General features: G+C 44.3%; 1 protein-coding gene across 4 annotated transcripts in view; it reads left to right on the forward strand.

The window, feature by feature from the left end:
* The window catches only part of LOC134359788 (ras-specific guanine nucleotide-releasing factor RalGPS1-like), a 756,496-nt gene that overhangs the window by 710,024 nt on the left and 26,030 nt on the right, over positions 1 to 20,442 (forward strand). For all 4 annotated transcript variants that reach the window (XM_063073428.1, XM_063073429.1, XM_063073430.1 and 1 more), the window contains 2 exons: positions 9,106 to 9,211; positions 16,536 to 16,628. In XM_063073428.1, coding sequence (XP_062929498.1) covers positions 9,106 to 9,211; positions 16,536 to 16,628 — 199 coding nt within the window. The remainder of the gene's footprint in view (positions 1 to 9,105; positions 9,212 to 16,535; positions 16,629 to 20,442) is intronic.

Here is a 20,442-nt window from a genome sequence, read left to right on the forward strand (position 1 = left end):
GTTGAGTGCTGGCTTGGCAGCACATCAGTTAGCATTACATTACTATAATGTCAACTGTAAGATCGGGGTTCAATTCACACCACTCTCTATATAAAGAATTTGTATGTTTTCCCCGTGACCGTCTGGGTTTCCTTCTACATTCCAAAGGTGTCTGGGTTGGGGTTAGCGAGTTGTGGACATGCTATGATGGTGCCAGCAGTGTGTTGGACTGCCCCCAACACAGGGCTTCTCAACCCTTTTAATGCCATGGAGCCTTACCATTAACTGAGGGGTCTGTGGATCGCGGGTTGGGAACTCCTGCCCCAGCAAAATCCTCAGACTGTGTTGGGCATTGATACCAACCGCGCATTTCACTGTATGTTTCAACGTACATGTAAGGCTAATCTTTTCAAGATCATCATCCATAAAAATCCACTGTGGATTTGGAGGGAGAAATGACAAGGTGAGGAATGGGGCAGGCATGGTCCGGAGTTCGAAGAACTGCATTGAAGGGCCATCCTGAGTAGATGAGGGCACCGTCTCTGATGACTTGTTACTGCTTTATTGCCGGTTTTCCGCTTCTGCACTAAGCAATGGTGCAGTTAGCATCAACACTTTTTTTTAGCAGCAATGCAAACTGCATCTTTCAGCAAATCATGCATAAAAGAATGCCTTTGTTTACTGCATTGCTTTTGAAATGAAGTAAATAACTTCAACATCATCCATCAATGTAACCAAAGTTTGTTTATACAAACAGTGGGAACAATTATGCAGTAAATGCATTCCAGATGTGTTTTTATGTTAAGTTAAATGACTGAACATCTTATTGTCAGTGGGAGATTGCAGATTATAGTATGCCTTCTCTCACTAGAACACTGAATTTTGAAAGGCATGATAGAGTGGATGTGGGGAGGATGAGACTATGCAGCAGCGCCTTCCCCTTTTCTCCCCTTTCCAGGTGAATGTTCAGGACCCCACAGCATTCATTGGAGGCGGAGCTGCGGCTTCTACCTCGTGCTTTGGACTGTGTTTATCTCACGAGCCTCTTCACTGAAGAGGATTGTCTTAGCTTTATCTTGGCGTTATTTGTATGACTTCGCAGTGAGGAAGTTAGCAGATGTGGTTGCTGCGTCACAATGCTGATAACTCTTCACTGGCAGGGACTCCAAAAAAGGCTCAGGTAGTGTGGACATGGAGACAATACGGAAGTGGACTAGCATTAAGAGGGCACAGCCTCAGAATGGAGGGATATCCCTTTAGAACAGAGATGAGGGGGAGCTTCTTCAAGCAGAGAGTGGTGAATCTGTGGAATTTGTTGCCATGGATACCTGTGGAGCCACTTCGTTAGGGTATATTTAAAACAAAGGTTCTTAATTAGTAAGGGTGTCAAAGGTTCTGAAGAAAAGACAAGAGAATTGGGTTGAGGGGGATAATAAATGAGTGGAATAGACTTGAACATTGGCTTCTCAAACTTCTGCTAATGCCCCACCTCCCCCTCGTACCCCCATCCGTTATTTATTTATATAAACACATTCTTTCTCTCTCTCTCCTTTTTCTCCCTCTGTCCCTCTCACTATACCCCTTGCCCATCCTCTGGGTTTATCCCCCCCTCCTCTTTTTCTTTCTCCCTAGGCCTCCTGCCCCATGATCCTCTCATATCCCTTTTGCCAATCTCCTGTCCAGCTCTTGGCTCCATCCCTCCCCCTCCTGTCTTCTCCTATCATTTCGGATCTCCCCCTCCCCCTCCCACTTTCAAATCTCTTACTAGCTCTTCTTTCAGTTAGTCCTGACGAAGGTTCTTGGCCCGTACCTCTTCCTAGAGATGCTGCCTGTCCTGTTGCGTTCACCAGCAACTTTTATGTATGTTGCTTGAAATTCCAGCATCTGCAGATTTCCTCGTGTTTGAGTGCAATAAACTTGATGGGCTGAATGGCCTCACTCTGTTCCTATGTCTTATGGAAACCAGTTCGTGAGTTAATGTGCCTAGATGTACAGATGGAATGGAAAGCCAAGAGGGTGGAAATGGCTAATATCAGGGGGTATAATTTTAAAGTATAGAGGGATGTTAGAAGTAAGTTTTTTTTACATAGAGATTGATGATTACTGGAACACGCTGTCAGGGGTGGTGCTGGAGACAGAAACATTAGGGATATTTAAGAAACTTTTAGATAGGCACATGGGTGATAGAAAAGTAGAGTGCTATGTAGGAGGGAAGGATTAGATTGATTTTAGAGCAGGTCAAAAGATCAGCACAACATCATGGGCGAAGGGCCTGTATGCTGCAGTGTTCTCTTTTCAATAAGGTCCACTAAATGATGCCCGTTCTAAGTCTTTAAAGTCTGCTTTCATTGAAGGATCCAAACACTTCATTGTTCCAAGGTACCTCACAGCCAAATTAGATCACCACGCTCTCATTACAGGGACAGACCAAGTGGACGTAGGAGGAAGGGAAGACCAGATGTTTCATCATTAGTTAATGTCGAGCTACATTATAGGCACATGAATTATTGACAGAAGTTAGCTATTTAAAAAGGTCCTGGAAAGCATTTCTGAAAGAGCACACTGAAAAAGCAAAGAATATTGAACTTGGGAGTGTTCTGGATTCTTGAAAAGGAGACAGAGGCAGTTGGAATAATTGCAAACTGAAGTTCAAAGTAAATTTATTATTGAAATACATATCTTACTGTATCTCATTGAAGCCTACTGGATGGAGAAGGGCTAGTGGATGTGGAAAATATGTTTCCTATAATGGGGGAGTCTAGGACCAGAGGGCCCAGCCTCAGAGCAAAAGGATGTCCCTTTAGAACAGAGATGAGGAGGAATTTCTTTAGCCTGAGGGTTAGCCAGGAGTACCATGGTCTCACCAGTCCATGTGAAACAGCTTCTCCTCAATTCCATTTTTGATTGATTGTTGTTGATATACGGTTACACATTTCCTTGTTCTGGGTTTCCCCATCTGGTCCATGTCAAATCCTGTCAATCTCAGGAAAACTCCAATAGATGACTCCTGTCTCTTCTACCACCAACTTCTCCAACCCTTCCTGCTGACTGTTACCTGAGGGCCTAATCAAATCGGAAGTGAGAGCAGGCAACTCACAGGTCAGTGAGTGAGATATAAAAAGGAGATGTTTTTCAGTGTCCCGATCAAATCAGGAGCACGAGAGGAGGTGACTCACAGGTTGATGAGTAAGATTTAAAAATCATATTCACGGGCTTTCAGCATTTTCCAGCAACCCAAGCCAAATCATGATTTATTAGCAAGGGTAAGTAAGAATAAAGCAGGGTCAAGCGGAACAGCCATTGTGTGAATAGACCAGTTCTTCAGGAAGAACTGGCTTGGGCAAGGTAAATAGCTGGTAAATTTCTTCTTCATTCTTCGTCTGTTAGCGCAGTGAAAATGGCTCCAGGGGCTGTGTTGTGTTCTTTGTGTGACATGACATGCAACCTCCCGGATAACCAGGTGCATTGAGCTGCAGCTCCTCAGGGAATGTGTTAAGGAATTGGAGCTGCAGCTCGATAACCTTTTGCTTATACAGAGAAACTGAGGAGGGGATAGACAGGAGCTACAGGGAGGTAGTCACCCATAGGTTGCAGGAGGCTGGTTCCTGGGTGACTGTCAGAAGAATGAAAGGGAATGGGCAGCCAATGCAGAGTACCCCCCAGCTGCTCACCTCAATACTAATATACCGCTTTGGATATGGTTGGGGGGGTGACCTACCAGGGAGAGCCACAGCAGCCTGAGTTTGGTGCTGTGGCTCAGAAGGGAAGGAGGGAGAAGAGGACTGCAGTAATTATAGGGGATTTCATAGTTAGAGAAGTAGACACGTAATTCTGTGGAGGCGATAGAGACGCCCATATGATACGTTGCCTACAGGTCCCAGGGTCAGGGACGCCTCAAATCAGGTCCACAGCAATCTAAGGAGGTAGGGTCAGCAGCTAGAAATCTTGGTACATATTGGCACCAATGACGCACGTCGGAGGAGGTCTTGAAGAGAGAAGTTAGGGAGCTAGGGAGAAAGCTGAAAAACATGACCTCAAGGATTGCTGCCTGTGCCTCGTATCAGTGAGGGTAAAAATCAGATGATTTGCCAGGTGAATGCATGGCCGTAGAACTGGTGCAGGGGGAAGCGGGGTTCAGGTTTCTGGATCATTGGGACCTCTTCTCTGCAAGGTGTGACCTGTACAAAAGGGATGGGATACAGCTGAACCTGAGGGGGGTCAATATCTTTGCAGGCATGTTTGCTAGAGCTGTTGGGGAGGGTTTAAACTACTTTGGCAGGGGGCTGGGAACTGGAGTGGTGGGGCTGAGGATGGGGCATTTGTTATACAAGCAGAGGCAGTGTGAAGTGAGACTGTCAGGAAGGACAGGCAAATGATAGGGCAAAATTGCCATCAGTGGGATGAGTTACAGTGTAATGGGGGGGGCAAAATCAAAATGGGCGATGAGTACAGGGCTGAACGTGTTATATTTGAATACACGCAGTTTACGAAATAAGGTAGATGATCTTGTAGTGCAGTTAGAGATTAACAGGTATGACGTTGTGGGCATCAATGAGTCGTGGCTGAAAGAAGATCACAGTTGGGAGTTTGTATCAAAAGAACAGACAGAAAGGCAGAACGGACAGGAGGCTCTGTTGGTAAAAAAATGAAATTAAATCCTTAGAAAGAGGTGACGTAGTATTGGAAGATGTAGAATCCTTATGGGTAGAGTTAAGAAACTGCAAGGGTAAAAGGACTCTGATGGGAGTTATATACGTATCCAGGATGTAGGCGGCAAATTGCAATGGGAGATAGAAAACACATGTCAAAAGGACAATATTCAACATGCAGCTGAATGGGGAAAATCATGATGATGCTACATCCCAAGAGAGAGAATTTGTAGAATGCCCATCAGATGGCTTGTGGTTGAGCCCATTGGGGGATCAGCTATTCTGTATTGGTTGTTGTGTAAATGAATCGGATTTGATTAGGGAGTTTAAGGTAAAGGAACCCTTAGGAGACACTGATCATAATATGATAGAATTCACCCTGCAATTTGAGAGGGAGAAGCTAAATGTATCAGTCAGCTGTATCTGTATTACCGTGGAGCAAAGTATATTACAGAGGCATGAGAGAGGAGCTGGATGGGGTTGGAAGGGGCACAAGCAGGGATGACGGCAGAACAGCAAAGGCTGGATTTTCTGGGAGCAACTTGGAAGGCACTAGATAGATACATCCTAAAGAAGACAATGTATTCTAAAGGCAGGATGTCACAACTGTGGCTAACAAGGGAAGTCAAAGCTAACATAAAAGTAAAATAGAGGGTATATATTAGAGCAAAAATTGGTGGGAAGTTAGGGGATTGGGAAACTTTTAAAAACCAATGGAAGGCAACTAAAAAAAGGCATGAGGTAAAAGATGAAGGTAAGCTAGCAAATAATATCAAAGAGGATAACAAAAATTATTTCAGATATTGATGCACTATCAATAACTCCAAAAGACTGGAAGTAGAGTAAATACTGAAAGGCTTTTATTAGCAGTAAAATGTGACCTCCAGCATGCTGAGTATCTGTCCTGGACTGAGAGGAGGAGCAATGGCCCAATCGCCTTTATTCAGGGATCTGTGGGAGGAGCCACAGGGGCAGTCATCAGAGGGGTGTGTCCAGACAGGTAACCCAGTTACAACACATATATATATGGTTTACCACAGATATATAAAGAGTAAAAGAGAGAGGAGAGTAGATATCAGACCACTGGAAAATGATGCTGGAGGGATGGTAATGGAGGGGACAAGGAAATGGTGGATGAACTGAATATATATTTTGCATCAGTCTTCACTATGGAGAACACTAGCAGTATGGCAGAAGTTCAAAAGTGTCAGGGGCAGAAGTGAGTGCAGTTGCTTTTATTAGGGAGAAGGTGCTTGGGATGCTGAAAGGTCTTAAGGTAGGTAAGTCACTTGGACAAGGTGGACTACACCCCAGGATTCTGAGAGAGGTAGCTGAAGAGATTGTGAAGGCATTAGTTTCAGCTTTCAAGAATCAATAGGCTCTGGTATGGTTCTGGAGGACTGAAATGTCCCTGCACTCTTCAAGAAAGAAGGGAGGCAGAAGAAAGGAAATTATAAGCCGGTTAACCTAACTTCAATGGTTGGGAAGATGTTGAGTCGATTGTTAAAAATGAGCGTTCAAGGTACTTAGAGGTTGTCAGGACACTGAAGCAGGGACCCAATTGCAGACCAAGTACTGTGCATACTATGATATTTACTGAGTAGCAAGTCTAGGAGGGCAACAAAGTCGGTGTCAAAATTCAGGCAGAGATCAAAACATCCAGAGAAATCCAAAAAACAGAATTGGGAAACAAACAGAGTCAATATTCAGACAGACAGAGTACAGATATGATTACTGGAAAGGCTCAGGAAAATTCACTGGCACAATCTGGCAACAATCAGGTGAAAACACAGGAATGAAATGCACTGAGCAATAACCAGAGAGGCAGATGATAGGTGGAGCACAGTGAGACAAAGGTGGCAGCAATACAGGAAATAATGAGAAGCAGGTGAGAGACGGAGTACTCAGTAATACAGGGGCTGGAGCACATGGCAATACAAAACCACAGACTGACAGCTGGGGTAAACACACAAAAAGACAGAGTTCAACTGGAGGTACTGACAGAGGTACATGATAAAATAGACCATAGTCAGCATGGTTTCATTAAAGGAAAATCTTGCCTGACAAATCTATTGGAATTTTTTGAGGAGAATGAGGGGAAATTTGATAGAGATATACAAAATTATGAGGGGTAGTAGGTTAAATACAAGTAGGTTTTTACACTGAGGTTCAAAGAGACTAGAACTAGAGGTCGTAGTTTAAGGATGAAACGTGAAATCTTTAAGGGGAACCTGTGAGGGAATCTCATCACTCAGAGCCGATGAGAGTGTGGAGCGAGCTGCCAGTGCAAGTGGTGGATATGGGTTCGATTTCAATATTTAAGAGAAAATTAAATAATATTAAAGTACAATACATGGGTGGGGCTATGGTCCAGGTACAGGTCAATGGGGCTAGGCAGAATAATAGTCCAGCATGAACTAGATGGGCCATACAGCCTGTTTCTGTGCAGTAGTGCTCTATCACTCTATGACATTTTCGGTTGTTCCTCTCCAAACTCCCTTTACCCCCTGTGCAGTATATCCTGATGTCTCTCTGGTTCTTCTGAGCCAATAGGCATGACGGTTGATTAAAGAATCATACTTTCCATATCTTCCAGCAAGCTCTCCTGGCAGTCCATCAATAACACTTTTTCCAAAGGTTCCATGGTCTTTTAATTCTATTCTCTAGACCAAGTTGATTATTATAATTGTGAGTTCTTGACGGAAGGGAATTCAGAATGATATCTTTTTGCGGTTTTTTTTGTGCAGAACAGCTTTTGCTGTGTTGGAGGTCTGTTCATCTGATAAAATTCATATAAAAATTGGACAGGGATAAAGTCTTTCCCTCATTCTTCCCTGTCCCTTAACATTTTTATAGTACTCTAGTGTTAACACTGAGTAAAACCTCACCCCTTCTTCAAGTAGTGATGTCATGAGACAGAAGATGAACTACATTAATGTCAAGCAAACCTTTTTAACTCCATTGGAGTCGAGACCAGAGTTTTGTTAACCAAGGAAACCAACAGACCAAACACAAATATTGGGGCAGAGAAATGGGAAAGAAAATCAAACACACATGTTCTGAATGAGATCAGTAGTAAAGTAATTCCCAAAAATGTGTCTGCTGATGGGAGACAGAGACCATAACACATTGGAGCAGAATTAGGCCATTTGGCCCATCAAGTTTGCTCCACCATTCCATCATGGCTGATTTATCATCCATCTCAAACCCGCTCTCCTGTCTTCTCCCCGTAACTGCTAGCACTGTTACTGAACAAAATCTTGTCAATGTCTGCTTTAAAAGTACCCATTAAGTTAGACTCCATAGCTACCTGTGGCAATGAACTCCCCAGATTCACCACTCTCTGGCTAAAGAAATTCCTCCTCATCTCTATTCTAAAGGGATGTCCTTGTGTTCTGAAGCTGTGCCCTCTTGTCCTAGTCCTCCCTACATCAGGTCTATCTAGGCCTTTCAATATTCAATAGGATTCAATGAGAACCCCTCTCATTCTTCTAAACTCTAGCAAATACAGGCCCAGAGCCATCAAACGCTCATGTGTCTGTAGGACATATCTTTGCTTGGGCCATATGCTTCCCCTACTGTGAAGTGCTGTATTCTTGGCCAGAATAACTCTTTTGGGCACACTACGGTGCTCTGGCCACCAAATCGGAACATTGTTCGAATTAGTTTCTGACAAAGTCCCATGGTGGAAGTCCGTGGTGGGGGTTGATGATTGGAATGCCGATTTTTGTGCCGGGGGGGGGTGGTGGTGTGGGTTTGATGTTTCTTTGTGAACATTTTTCATGTTCTTTCTTTGTTTCATGGCTATCTGGAGAAGACAAATTTCAGAGTTGTATATGGATGCATGTGTTGATAATAAATAAACCTTTGAGGGGAACGGATTCGGAGGGCTCTGTCAGCCAATGGGTTGTATTCTCGGTGGGACTACCAGAGGTCCCACCGCTCAAAGGGAATATTGCCCAAATGAAAATTTGACAAAGTCCTGTTGCGGAAGTCCATAAGGGGACGGATTCGCATGGCTCTGCCGGAGATTGCCTTAAGTTGCAGTGACAGGAAGAAGAGACGGATGCCGATGTGAGGAATTGGGCAAGGATTGGAGCCCACCGGTGAAGCGAAGATCTGGCCCAGTATAAAACTAGAAAGGGAGCCAACAATTCACAAGTTCAATCCACAGTCTGAGAACTTGTAATGTTGTTGACGTCCAACCCGACCATCACTATCAGGGAACTCATTCCATCTCAAGCAACACACAACACATACCCATGCAGCCTTACATTGCTAACTCCACATTTGTTTCCTGCTAACGTATATCTTTCTGTAAATACCTGAACATAAGTGCAGTTATATATAAGGAGCCCGGCCAATCTGACTTGATGCCTCACAGTGAGTGGCCTGTAGTCGGGGTGACCGTGCTCGGGGGTTTGGGTCCATTCTGTACTGACGGTCTTTGTACTGACTGCCTTCCTTCTGTCGCCAGTCCAACAGACCCCCGCAGCTACCACTTAAGTGGTACCAATGGAGCCATCACTATGGAAGGACCACTGAGGAGGAAAACGCTGCTGAAGGAAGGCAAGAAGCCAGCAGTAAGTAATCAATAGATTGCTTATTAGTTTCATTTGTTTGGATTCTTCGTTTTTTTTTGTGCTTGGTTGTATTTTACTGCTATCTTATATGTGCTCGATGTGCCCTGTGCTATGTTTGACCTTCGGTTCTGAGTTTTGCACCTTGGCCCCAGAGTAACACTGTTTCATTTGCCTGTATTCATGGGTATGCAAGGAGCAATGCCTCAGAAAGTTGGCATCCATCATTAAGGACCCCCATCACCCGGGGGTCTCATTCCTACTATCAGGGAGGAGGTACAGGAGCCTGAAGACACAAATTCAGTGATTCAGGAACAACTTCTTCCTATCTGCCATCAGACTTCTGAATGGACATTGACCCCACTGAGTTGCTGCCATGTGATTGGCTGATTAGATATTTGCATTAACAAGCAAGTGTACAGGTGTACTTATTAAAGTGGCCACTGAGTGTATGTTTAATCACAAACAAGAGAAAATCTGCAGATGCCGGAAATCCAAGCAACACACACAAGATGCTGGAGAAACTCAGCAGGCCAAGCAGCGTCTATGGAAAAGAGTAAACAGTCAGCGTTTCGGGCCAAAATGCTTCTTAGCTTCTGGAATATTATTCACCTTGATACCAGCATTATAATTGGGTTTCCACCTCAACAATAGAAATTAAAACAGGCAGAGAAGTATTAATGAAAGCAGAGCAGTTTAATTCGATCAGTTCAGGTAGGACGGAGCCTGGTGCTGAATTAATGTCGGGAACACTGGGGCAGCTGCTCCCTCTTGTGTTAATTTCTAAAGCAACCAGCTGCACATCATCCTGTGTTTCTTGATATTTACGGTCAGTTCATTGATCCAGGTACTTCCTTTGGTGACACTGCCAGCTCATGGGTGCTATGATAGCCTAGCAGTTAGCGCGACGCTATTACAACTTGGGGCGTCGGAGGTCAGAGTTCCATTCCAAAGTCATCTGTATGTCCTTTCCATGGAATATGTGGGTTTTCTCTGGGTCCTCTGGTTTCCTCCCACAGTCCAAAGACCTAGGATTATAGGTCACTGTAAACTGTCCCGTAATTAGGCTAGGGTTATATCGGGATTTGCTGGGTGGTGCAGCTCAGAAGGCCGGTAATGCATATTCTGCATTGTATCAAAATAAATAGATAAATAAACATACAAACAAATGAACTCAAGGCAGGGAAGTGAAGGCCTAGAGGAAAGAGTAGTGGTCTTTAGGATGACATCCAAGTCTTCAAAGATGAAGGCACATTGTCAATTTGACATCATGTTAAGAATTTTTAATGCAAGTTAATTGGACAAGCACATCAGAAAAATAATTACTAGAGGATCGTTAATCTTATTTACTAGATATGCAGTTATCGAGTTTGTTAGAACACATGCTCCATTCCACAAGTGTCGACTGTTTATTCCTCTCTGCGGTTGCCGCATAAGTTGCTATGAGTTCCTCCAGCATTTTGTGTGTGCTACTCAAGGTTTCAAGCGTCTGCAGAATCTCTTGTATTTCTGCTCCACAGACTGGTTCGACCATGGTGATAAATAATGCAGGTACCGTGCATTGCAAACGGGGCACTTTGTTATGTTAACAAATCTTGTATAAAACGTTGGTTAAACTACACTTCAAAGTTCAGAATACGTTTATTATCTAAGTATGTTCTCAAACTATTATCTCAGGTTGTATACTGCATAATACTTTGATAATAAATATATCTTGAATCTTTGAATTTGAATTTTGAATTCTATACAGACTTGAGATCCGTCTTCTGACAGGCAGCCACTAAACAAAGAAACCCAATTACACCCATTAAAAAATGACCGTCAAGCATCTAATGTGCAGAAAAAAATCTTATCATGCAAATAATAAAAATAAGCAAATAACATTAGCGCTTAACTTGTCCAAACCTTGGTTCGTTCCTCACTCTGAGACCCAGGCCGAGGTTATTGCAGCATCTCAGTTGGGCACACTATGGGAAGGATGTGGAAGCTTTGGAGAGGTTGCAGAAGGGGTTCATCAGGATGTTAACTAGTTAATAGAATATTAGCCATGGAGAGAGGTTGGACAAACTAGGGTTGTTTTCTCTGGAGCCTCAGAGGCCGAGGGGAGAGCTGATAGAAATTTACAAAATTATGGGAGGGCTTTTGTCCTTGGAGTGAAGGAGGATGAGAGGTGACTTGATAGAGGTGTACAAGGTAACAAGAGGCATAGATCTAGTGGATAGCCAGAGTCACTTTCGCAGGATGGAAACAGCTAACACAAGGGGGCATAATTTTAAGGTGAATGGAAGTACAGGGGGGATGCCAGAGGTAAGTTTATTTTACGCAGAGTGATGAATACTGAAACGCAGTGTCAGCGGTGGTGGTGGAAATGGCAGTGGGCATTTAGAAACTCTTAGATTGGCACAGGGATGATAGAAAAATGGAATAGGGAAGGGTTAGCTCGATTTTAGAGTAGGTTTAAAGATCGGCACAACATTGTGGACAAAAGGGACGGTACTGTGCTGTTATGTTCTATGTTCATAAGATAGGATAAACTACAAGAGGATGTGAAGGCTTTGGAGAGGGTGCAGAGAAAGCCCACCAGGATGTTATCCAGATTCTAGAATGTTAGCTAAAAGGAGAGAGGTTTGTTCAAATTTGAGTTGTTCTCTCCAGAGTATCAGAGGCTGGAAGGGGGGCATGATGTACATTTATAAAATTATGAGACCCTTTGTTGATCAAGGTTGACCATGGATCTTGCATCCCAGCTACTCGATACACAAGCTAGTGCAGTACGATATGGAGAGCAAGCTGTTACCTATGTAGCTGATGAATCCAAATGACCAGCAAAAACTGATGCGGTTTGGCACCAGTGGCTTCGCATGAGTCGTCAGTCAGCAATGAACTCAACGTAGGACCGCTTTAGGGACTCCTGCTCCAGATTTTTCCTTGAGGTTTACTCCCAAAGCCTTCCCCATGAGTGGGTATAGCTACAAGGCAGCGGAGGTTTGAGATCAGAGTTTTCTTTCTCCTGGATGAGCTGCCAACCACGGCTGATGAGCCCCATCTGCCCAAAGTGACTGGCTTTAAGGCCCCAGTAATCTACCTTTGGCCCTTCTCCTTTCAGTAGAAACAGTTCCAATGGGCTTAGTAGGTAAGAGACACGCGAAAGCCAGGAGCAAGACTTGATTGTCAGAGGCTATTTGAGACGCACATGATGATAGGGAGCATTTAATAGGTAGTGGGAGCCTATCATCACTACCACCCCCGGCTATGACACTCTTAAGAAACCATAACATTATGAGAGATATAAGAATGAGTAGACAGCCAGAGCCTCTTTGCCAGGGCACTAGTGAAGGGGGAAAGTTTAAGGGAAATGTGCGGGCTAAATTATTTTGTGTGGAGTGGTGGGTGCTAGGGCTGTGTGGCCAGGGGAACTGTCAGAAACAGCACAATAGTGGCTTTTAAGGGGCATTTAGGCAGAGACATGAACTTGAAGAGAACAGATTGATCTGCATCATATGTAGGCAGGTGGGATTAGTTTCTTCTGCCATCATGATCGGTGGCGGAATCATGAATCAAAATCAGAATTGGGTTTATTGTCACTGGCATATGTTATGAAATATGTTGTACTGTGGTGGCGGTACAGTGCAAAAATGTTTTAAAAATACTATATAATAAGAAATATAAAAATAATAATTAAGTAGTGCAAAAAGAGAGTAGAGTACTGAGGTTGAGTTCATAGATTCATGGTGCATTCATAAATCTGATGGCGGAGGGGAAGAAGCTGTTCCTAAGCACTGAGTGGGGGGTCTTCAGGCTTCTGTACCTCTTCCCCAATGCTAGTAAAGAGAAGAGGGCATACCTTAGATGGTCATGGTCCTTAATGATGGATGCAGCCTTCTTGAGGCATCAGATTTTGAAGACCATGTTGGAGCTGGCTGGGTTTATGACCCCTCTGCGGCTTTTTTCTTATCCTGTGCATTGGCCCCTCCATTCCAGACAGTGATACAACAAGTCAGATGCTCTCTACAGTACATCTGCAGAAATTTGCTGGAGTCTTTGTGGACTAAATCTCTTCAAACTCCTAATGAATTATTACCAAGATGTTATAGAGTGGAAGGTGTGTGTGCTGAACTGCTCCATGTTTTATTATAAGATTAAATATTTAATGGATTGATATTCTGAATTTGGGCTACAGAATTGGACCATTTTAAACCAGGTGGTTTACATTCTTAGGGTGGCAGGGTGGAGATATGTCTCCACCAAAGGAGGTGTAAGGTGCTCCTTCCCTCCACTGGCTTACATCATCCTTGGGCAAGGTGTAGCACCTGCTTAGCCCCCCCGATCAGGGTCACGTGAACCCATGGCAGCAGCTGGTGCATACCACAAGTCCTGGTTATGCGACCACTGACCCCAGGCAGACAATCTCTGAAGAGTATTGATAATGGCTGGGGTCACCAATCTTGTAAAGACACTGCCCAGAAGAAGGCAATGGGAAGCCACTTCTGCAGAAATATTTGTCGAGAACAATCACGGTCATGGAAAGACCATGATCGCTCACGTCATACAAAACGGCACATGATGATTTATATCTAACCTCATTCCATCCTTATGCATCAGACACTTTTTCTAAAGGAAGGCTGTAGTTGTGTTGGCGTGTGGCCAAGTGGTTAAGGCGTTCGTCTAGTGATTCGAAGGTCGCTAGTTCGAGCCTTGGCTGAGGCACTTGAGCAAGGTGCTTAACCACACATTGCTCTGCGACGACACCGGTGCCAAGCTGTATCGGCCCTAGTGCCCTTACCTTGGACAACATTGGTGTCCTGGAGAGGGGAGACTTGCAGCATGGGCCACTGCTGGTCTTCCATACAATCCTGCCCATGCTGTGCCCTGGAAACCTTCCAAGCCGCAAATCCATGGTCTCATGAGAATAACGGATGCCTATATATATATATGTCTAAAATGTTGAGAATTCTGGAAAGAGCAGACAAGAAAAATCCATTTCCTTCAGCAAATGGGTAAAGATGTGCACAGGGCAATAAGTTCAAGGGTTTTGTTTCCATCCAGATGGTGATGGTTTTATCCTCTTTAAAGGCTGGTGGAAGCAGAACCAACCCCTCCCGCATGGGAATTGCATTCATAGGGTACTTGGATGGACTAATTAGATTACTGTCTGAGAGCCAGGCAGTGGGACAATGCAGGGTAGCCCTATTATGCCGGCCTGGAAGTGATGCCCGAAAGGTCTCCTCAAACTCCCTTAAAATCCCATATCATTGAGGATCCTGGAGACATCTCCCTCCCACTGAGGTTCTCAACCTTTCTATGCCATCGACCAATCCCATTTAGCAAGGGTCTGTGGACTCCAGGTTAGGAACCCTTGGCCTAGGGGGAATCCCAGCTGTCTGGTTTCCTGATAGGTCCAAGGTGGGACTCTGGTCCAGGTGCAGGCTGGGCTCTCTCGTGTGGGTCTAGAAATTGAGAGGGATGCATGGGGTTTAAGATGTTAACACGAGATACTACAGTGGCTGGAATTGAACACAGAGGGTCAGCCATCGTCTATGGAGAGAAATAGACAGTCAGTATTTTCAATCCATTCTGAAAGTAGGCTGGTATAATGAGGGAAAGGGGTGGAGCAAGAGCTTGGATTCATGTGAGGAGAGGCAACAGGCAGATGGAAGGGGGAGGAGTGGGGAAAGTGACAGAAGCTAAGAGGTGATAGATGGAGGCAACAAAGGGCTGCAAATGGTGGAATCTGATTAGATAGGCGGGTGGAGCATAGAACCAAATGAAGGAGATGGAATTGATATTGGAACTGGTTTATCATTGTCACATGTACCAAGATACAGTGAAAAGTTTGTCTCGCACACCCGTTCATTACATGGTTCATCGAGGGAGAACAAGGTAAAACAATAACAGTCATAGTCATAATCATAGTCATAGTCATACTTTATTGATCCCGGGGGAAATTGGTTTTCGTTACAGTTGCACCATAAATAATAAATAGTAATAGAACCATAAATAGTTAAATAGTAATATGTAAATTATGCCAGTAAATTATGAAATAAGTCCAGGACCAGCCTATCGACTCAGGGTTTCTGACCCTCCAAGGGAGGAGTTGTAAAGTTTGATGGCCACAGACAGGAATGACTTCCTATGATGCTCTGTGCTGCATCTCGGAGGAATGAGGCTCTGGCTGAATGTACTCCTGTGCCCACCCAGTACATTATGTAGTGGATGGGAGACATTGTCCAAGATGGCATGCAACTTGGACAGCATCCTCTTTTCAGACACCACCGTGAGAGAGTCCAGTTCCATCCCCACAACATCACTGGTCTTACGACTGAGTTTGTTGATTCTGTTGGTCTCTGCTACCCTCAGCCTGCTGCCCCAGCACACAACAGCAAACATGATAGCACTGGCCACCACAGACTCGTAGAACATCCTCAGCATCGTCCAGCAGATGTTGAAGGACCTCAGTCTCCTCAGGAGATGGCTCTGACCCTTCTTGTAGACAGCCTCAGTGTTCTTTGACCAGTCCAGTTTATTGTCAATTCGTAACCAAGGTATTTGTAATCCTCCACCATGTCCACACTGACCCCCTGGATAGAAACAGGGGTCACCGGTACCTTAGCTCTCCTCAGGTCGACCACCAACTCCTTAGTCTTTTTCACATTAAGGTGCAGATAATTCAGAATAAAGTGTAACAGCTACAGGGAAAGTGCAGTGCAGGTGAACGATAAAGATTATAATGAGGTATATTGTGAGTACGATAGGTCCATTCAAGAGTCTGATAACAGTGGGGTAGATGCTGACCTTGAGCCTGGTGATATGTGCTCCTTGAGAGAAGGGAGGTTAGAGAACATTCAGGGTGGGTATCTTTCATTATGCTGGCTGTTTTGCTGAGGCAGTGAGGGGTGTAGACAGAGTCCATTTTAGGGAGGCTGTTTTTCATGAAATGCTGAGCTGTGTCCATGCAGAACAGTTGCCGTTATGCATTCAGACAAATTGCTTTCTGTGGTGCACTGATAAAAATTGATAAGGGATGGTAGGGTATGCAAAATTTCATTAGCCTCCTGAAGAAGTGGAGATGTTGGTGAGTTTTCTTGACCATGACATCAACGTGGTTGGACCAAGACAGGGCTGTTGGTGATGTTCAATCCTAGGAACTTGACGCTCTCAGTCTCAACACGGAAGCGTGACAGACAGAGTGGGCAAATGGCAAATGGAGGGATGGAGAGTAGATGGCTGGGGTGCACCCTACGCATTGCCAGCTAGGAGTTACAGCACTTGTTTGCACAGCTATGCCATCTGTTTGATTTAACATTGAAAACTTTCTATTTCCTCCCAGTTGTCGTCATGGACCCGCTACTGGCTCATTCTCTCGGGATCTCTTCTGCTGTACTACAGTGCAAAGTCACTGAGACCCTCTGAGAGGAAACACGTGAGTAGTTCCCAACGAATGTTCAATGATCACGCTCTGAGCAGCCTTTTCAAGTCAGAATGTCAAATACAATAATTTACCTCTAAATTGTAGATTACAAGAATCTCCCAACAGATATAGTATCAACAAGAACCCTCAGTCCATTATTCTGGATCTGTACAACTCCGATAATCTCTGGGACTTTGGTGGTGCTGGACAAGACAATTTTCCAGACTTTTGGATATTGCTCCTGTTAACATCACAATGTATCTTTGCAGTGTCTCAGCCCAAAAGGTCAACTATTCATTCTTCTCCAAAGATGTTGCCTAACCTGCTGAGTTCCCCCGACATTTTGTGTATGTTACTGTGGAGTTCCAGCATCTACAGAATTTCTGGTGTTTACATCTTGGTTTTTTTTTTACAATGTTATACAGTAGTTAAAGTTTTTCCAGAGGACCCTGCGAGTTTAAAGGGAGCGGGTAATAAACAAGCGCTAAGAGTGAAAGGTGAAATATTTAAGGGGAACCTCTTCACTCAGAGAGTGGTGAAAGTGTGGAATAAGTGCTCATGGAAGTGGTGCATGTGTGTTTGACTGCAATGTTTATGAAAAGTTTGGACAGGTACACAGATGGGAGAGGTATGGAGGGCTATGGGACAATGAGACAAGGCAAAATGACAGTTTAGCATGGACTAGATGGGCCAAAGGGCATGTTTTTGTGCTGAAGTACTCTATGATTATGATATCCTGGATCCTGCCCTATCCTCAACCAGCCTGCTCACATAACTCCACTTGCAGGACCATTAGGATTTTCCAAAACAATCAGATATCAGATTATGGGAATTTTTGGGAATGTTGCTTGGCATGGAACAGTTGGGATGGAGCATGCACATCATGGTGAGCTGGCCAGCTGGAGCATCTGAGAGCACACATTTTGATGAGGCAGCTTTTCTCTGGAGGAAACTCAAGCGATCACAGGGACAGACCCCGATTACTGATTTTTATTTATTAATTAAGATGCAACATGGAAAAGGCCCTTACAGCCCTTTGAGCCACACCGTCCAGCAACCCCGATTTAACCTAGCTTAATCATGGGATAATTTACAATGACCTATTAACTTTCTAACCGATACGTCTTTAGACTCTGGGAGGAAACCAGAACACCTGGAGAAAACCTACGCATTCCATGAGTGGAACTCGAAACTCCAAGCTGTAATATCATTGCACTATCGCTACGCTGCCATGGCGCCATGCGGGCGCTGTAAGGCTTACGCTAACCACTCTGCTGTAGTGCTTTAGAACAGAGGGATCTAGGAATAATGGTGCATAGTTCCCTGAAGATGGAATCTCATGTGGATAGGATCGTGAAGAAAGCTTTTGGTTTGCTGGCCTTTATTAATCAGAGCATTGAGTATAGGAGTTGGGATGTAATGTTGAATTTGCATAAGGCATTGGTAAGGCCAAATCTGGAGTATTGTGTACAGTTCTGGTCACTGAATTATAGGAAGGATGTCAATAAGATTGAGAGAGTACAGAGGAGGTTTACTAACATGTTGCCTAGGTTTCATCTCCTAAGTTACAGAGAAAGGTTGAACAAGTTAGGTCTTTATTCTTTGGAGCGTAGAAGGTTGAGGGGAGACTTGATAGAGGTGTTTAAAATTATGAGGGGGATTGATAGAGTTGACGTGGTTAGACTATTTTCATTGAGAGTGGGGAAAATTCAAGCAAGAGGGGATGGGTTAGAATTAGAGGACAAAAGTTTAGGGGTAACATGAGGGGGAACTTCTTTACTCAGAGAGTGGCAGCTGTGTGGAATGAGCTTCCAGCAGAAGTGGTTGAGGCAGGTTCAATGTTGTCGTTTAAAGTTAAATTGGATAGATATATGGACAGGAAAGGAATGGAGGGTTATGGGCTGAGTGCAGGTCGGTGGGAATAGGATAGGGTAAGAGTTCAGCACGGACTAGAAGGGCTGAGATGGCCTGTTTCCGTGCTGTAATTGTTATATGGTTATAGTGTCACCCTAAGAAAAGCACATGTGATGGGGAAGGACAGGCACAAAATCAGATGGATGCTAGAAATCTGAAATAAAACTAGAAAATTTTGGAAGTAAAATGTGGATATTACCCATATCTAAAGAAAGCCCATGCAGTCCAAGGCCAACATCCCTGCCAACAATAATTTCTGACAAAGCTTGAGTTTACCATTTATTAAGTGTTTCATGCAGCACTTGATGGTCTGCTTAAACTCCTAATGGCTTTGCGTATGTTTCAGTTTAGATTTAATTGATCGCTGGGTTTTAGCCTTTCATTGAGAATGGAATGGCATGTCATTTGGACGAGACACGGCTTGTTGTTTCTGATAGCAAATCTTATGCTTGAGGTCACAACCGTTCCGGTTACAAATTGCATTGTGTTGCAGAGACAGCCGTTTTGAATTTTAGAAATTGTCTCTCCACAGAGATTTAGACACAATGTTCGCCATTATCTTCTGGGAGAATATATCCTCGAGGGAAAGATTTAAGGATGTGCTCAAAGCTTCTATGAGGATCATTACCACTGATTGCTAGGAATCTCTGACCCATGATGGCTCAAAGTGGGGAAGAGGCTTTCTGCCAGTACCTCCAGTTGAACTCTTGTCTTTTTGTGTGTTTTCCCCCAGCTGTCAGTCTGTGGTTTTGTATTGGCATGTGCTCCTGCTCCACTCCGGCCCCTGTATTACTGAGTACTCCGTCTCTCATCTGCTTCTCATTATTTCCTGTATTGCTGCCCCCTGTGTCTCACTGTGCTCCACCTATCATCTGCCTCTCTGGTTATTGCTCAGTGTATTTCAGTGCTGTGTTTTATTGCCGGATTGTGCCAGAGAGCTTTGCTGAGCCTTTCCAGTCTTCGTGTCTGTACTCTGTCCGTCTGAATATTGACTGTGCCTGTTGCCCAATTCTGGCTTTTGGATTTCTCTGGATGTTTTGATCTCTGCCTGAACTTTGATGCTGACTTTATTTGCACCTTGGGATTTGTTACTCAATTAATATCACTGTGTACACAGTACTGGGTCAGCGATTGGATCCCTGCTCCAGCACCAGCACCTTGGCACTTTCGAGATGTTATTGAGACCATTGGGAACACACAAAAGCCTTGTCAGAATCTGGCTTGTGGATGATACAAAGATAGGTGGAGGGGTAGGTAGTGTTGAGGAAGCAAGGAGTTTGAACAGACTGGGAGAATAGACAAAGAAGTGGCAGATGGTAGCGAGTAGAGACAAAAGGAGGAAGGGAGCATTATGGGAAGTACTGAGCCCCATATCTAAGAAAAGACTTTGCTGGCACTAGAGAGGGTCCAGAGGAGGTTTACTAGAATGATCTCCAGAATAAAAGGGTCAACAGATGAGGAGTGCTTAATGGCTCCCCTAATCATCTTTGAAAGAGCACCACAGGATCTACCTGAAGGAGTGGTCAGGGCTTGAAGTTGACGTTTTGTCTGAAGGATGGGCTCCCGATTGCCCAGCATTCCCTTTGTACGGTATTTTAGCACCAGCCTCTGCATGTGGAGTAGAAGCCCCATCTTGCTGGCCATGAAGCACAACATAGCATGCTTCCTTAAATGTACTGGGGAGGAATTTCCCTAATGATAAAACTGAACAAACTCCAGCCTTTCATGGTTTCCCAGCAGCTCTCTGCACAAGGTGATTGGAGGGTGGTGGCATTTGACAAGCTTTTCTCTCACCTTGGTGATACTTCCCTCCGACTCCACCCGCTTAGTTACCTTTCCCAATCTGGCCTCGTTCTTACCTCATTATTCCATAAGACTATTAAGATGTAGGAGCAGAAGTGGGTCATTCGAC

The sequence above is a fragment of the Mobula hypostoma genome, chromosome 21, assembly GCF_963921235.1.
Source record: "Mobula hypostoma chromosome 21, sMobHyp1.1, whole genome shotgun sequence".
Taxonomy (NCBI): Eukaryota; Metazoa; Chordata; class Chondrichthyes; order Myliobatiformes; family Myliobatidae; genus Mobula; species Mobula hypostoma.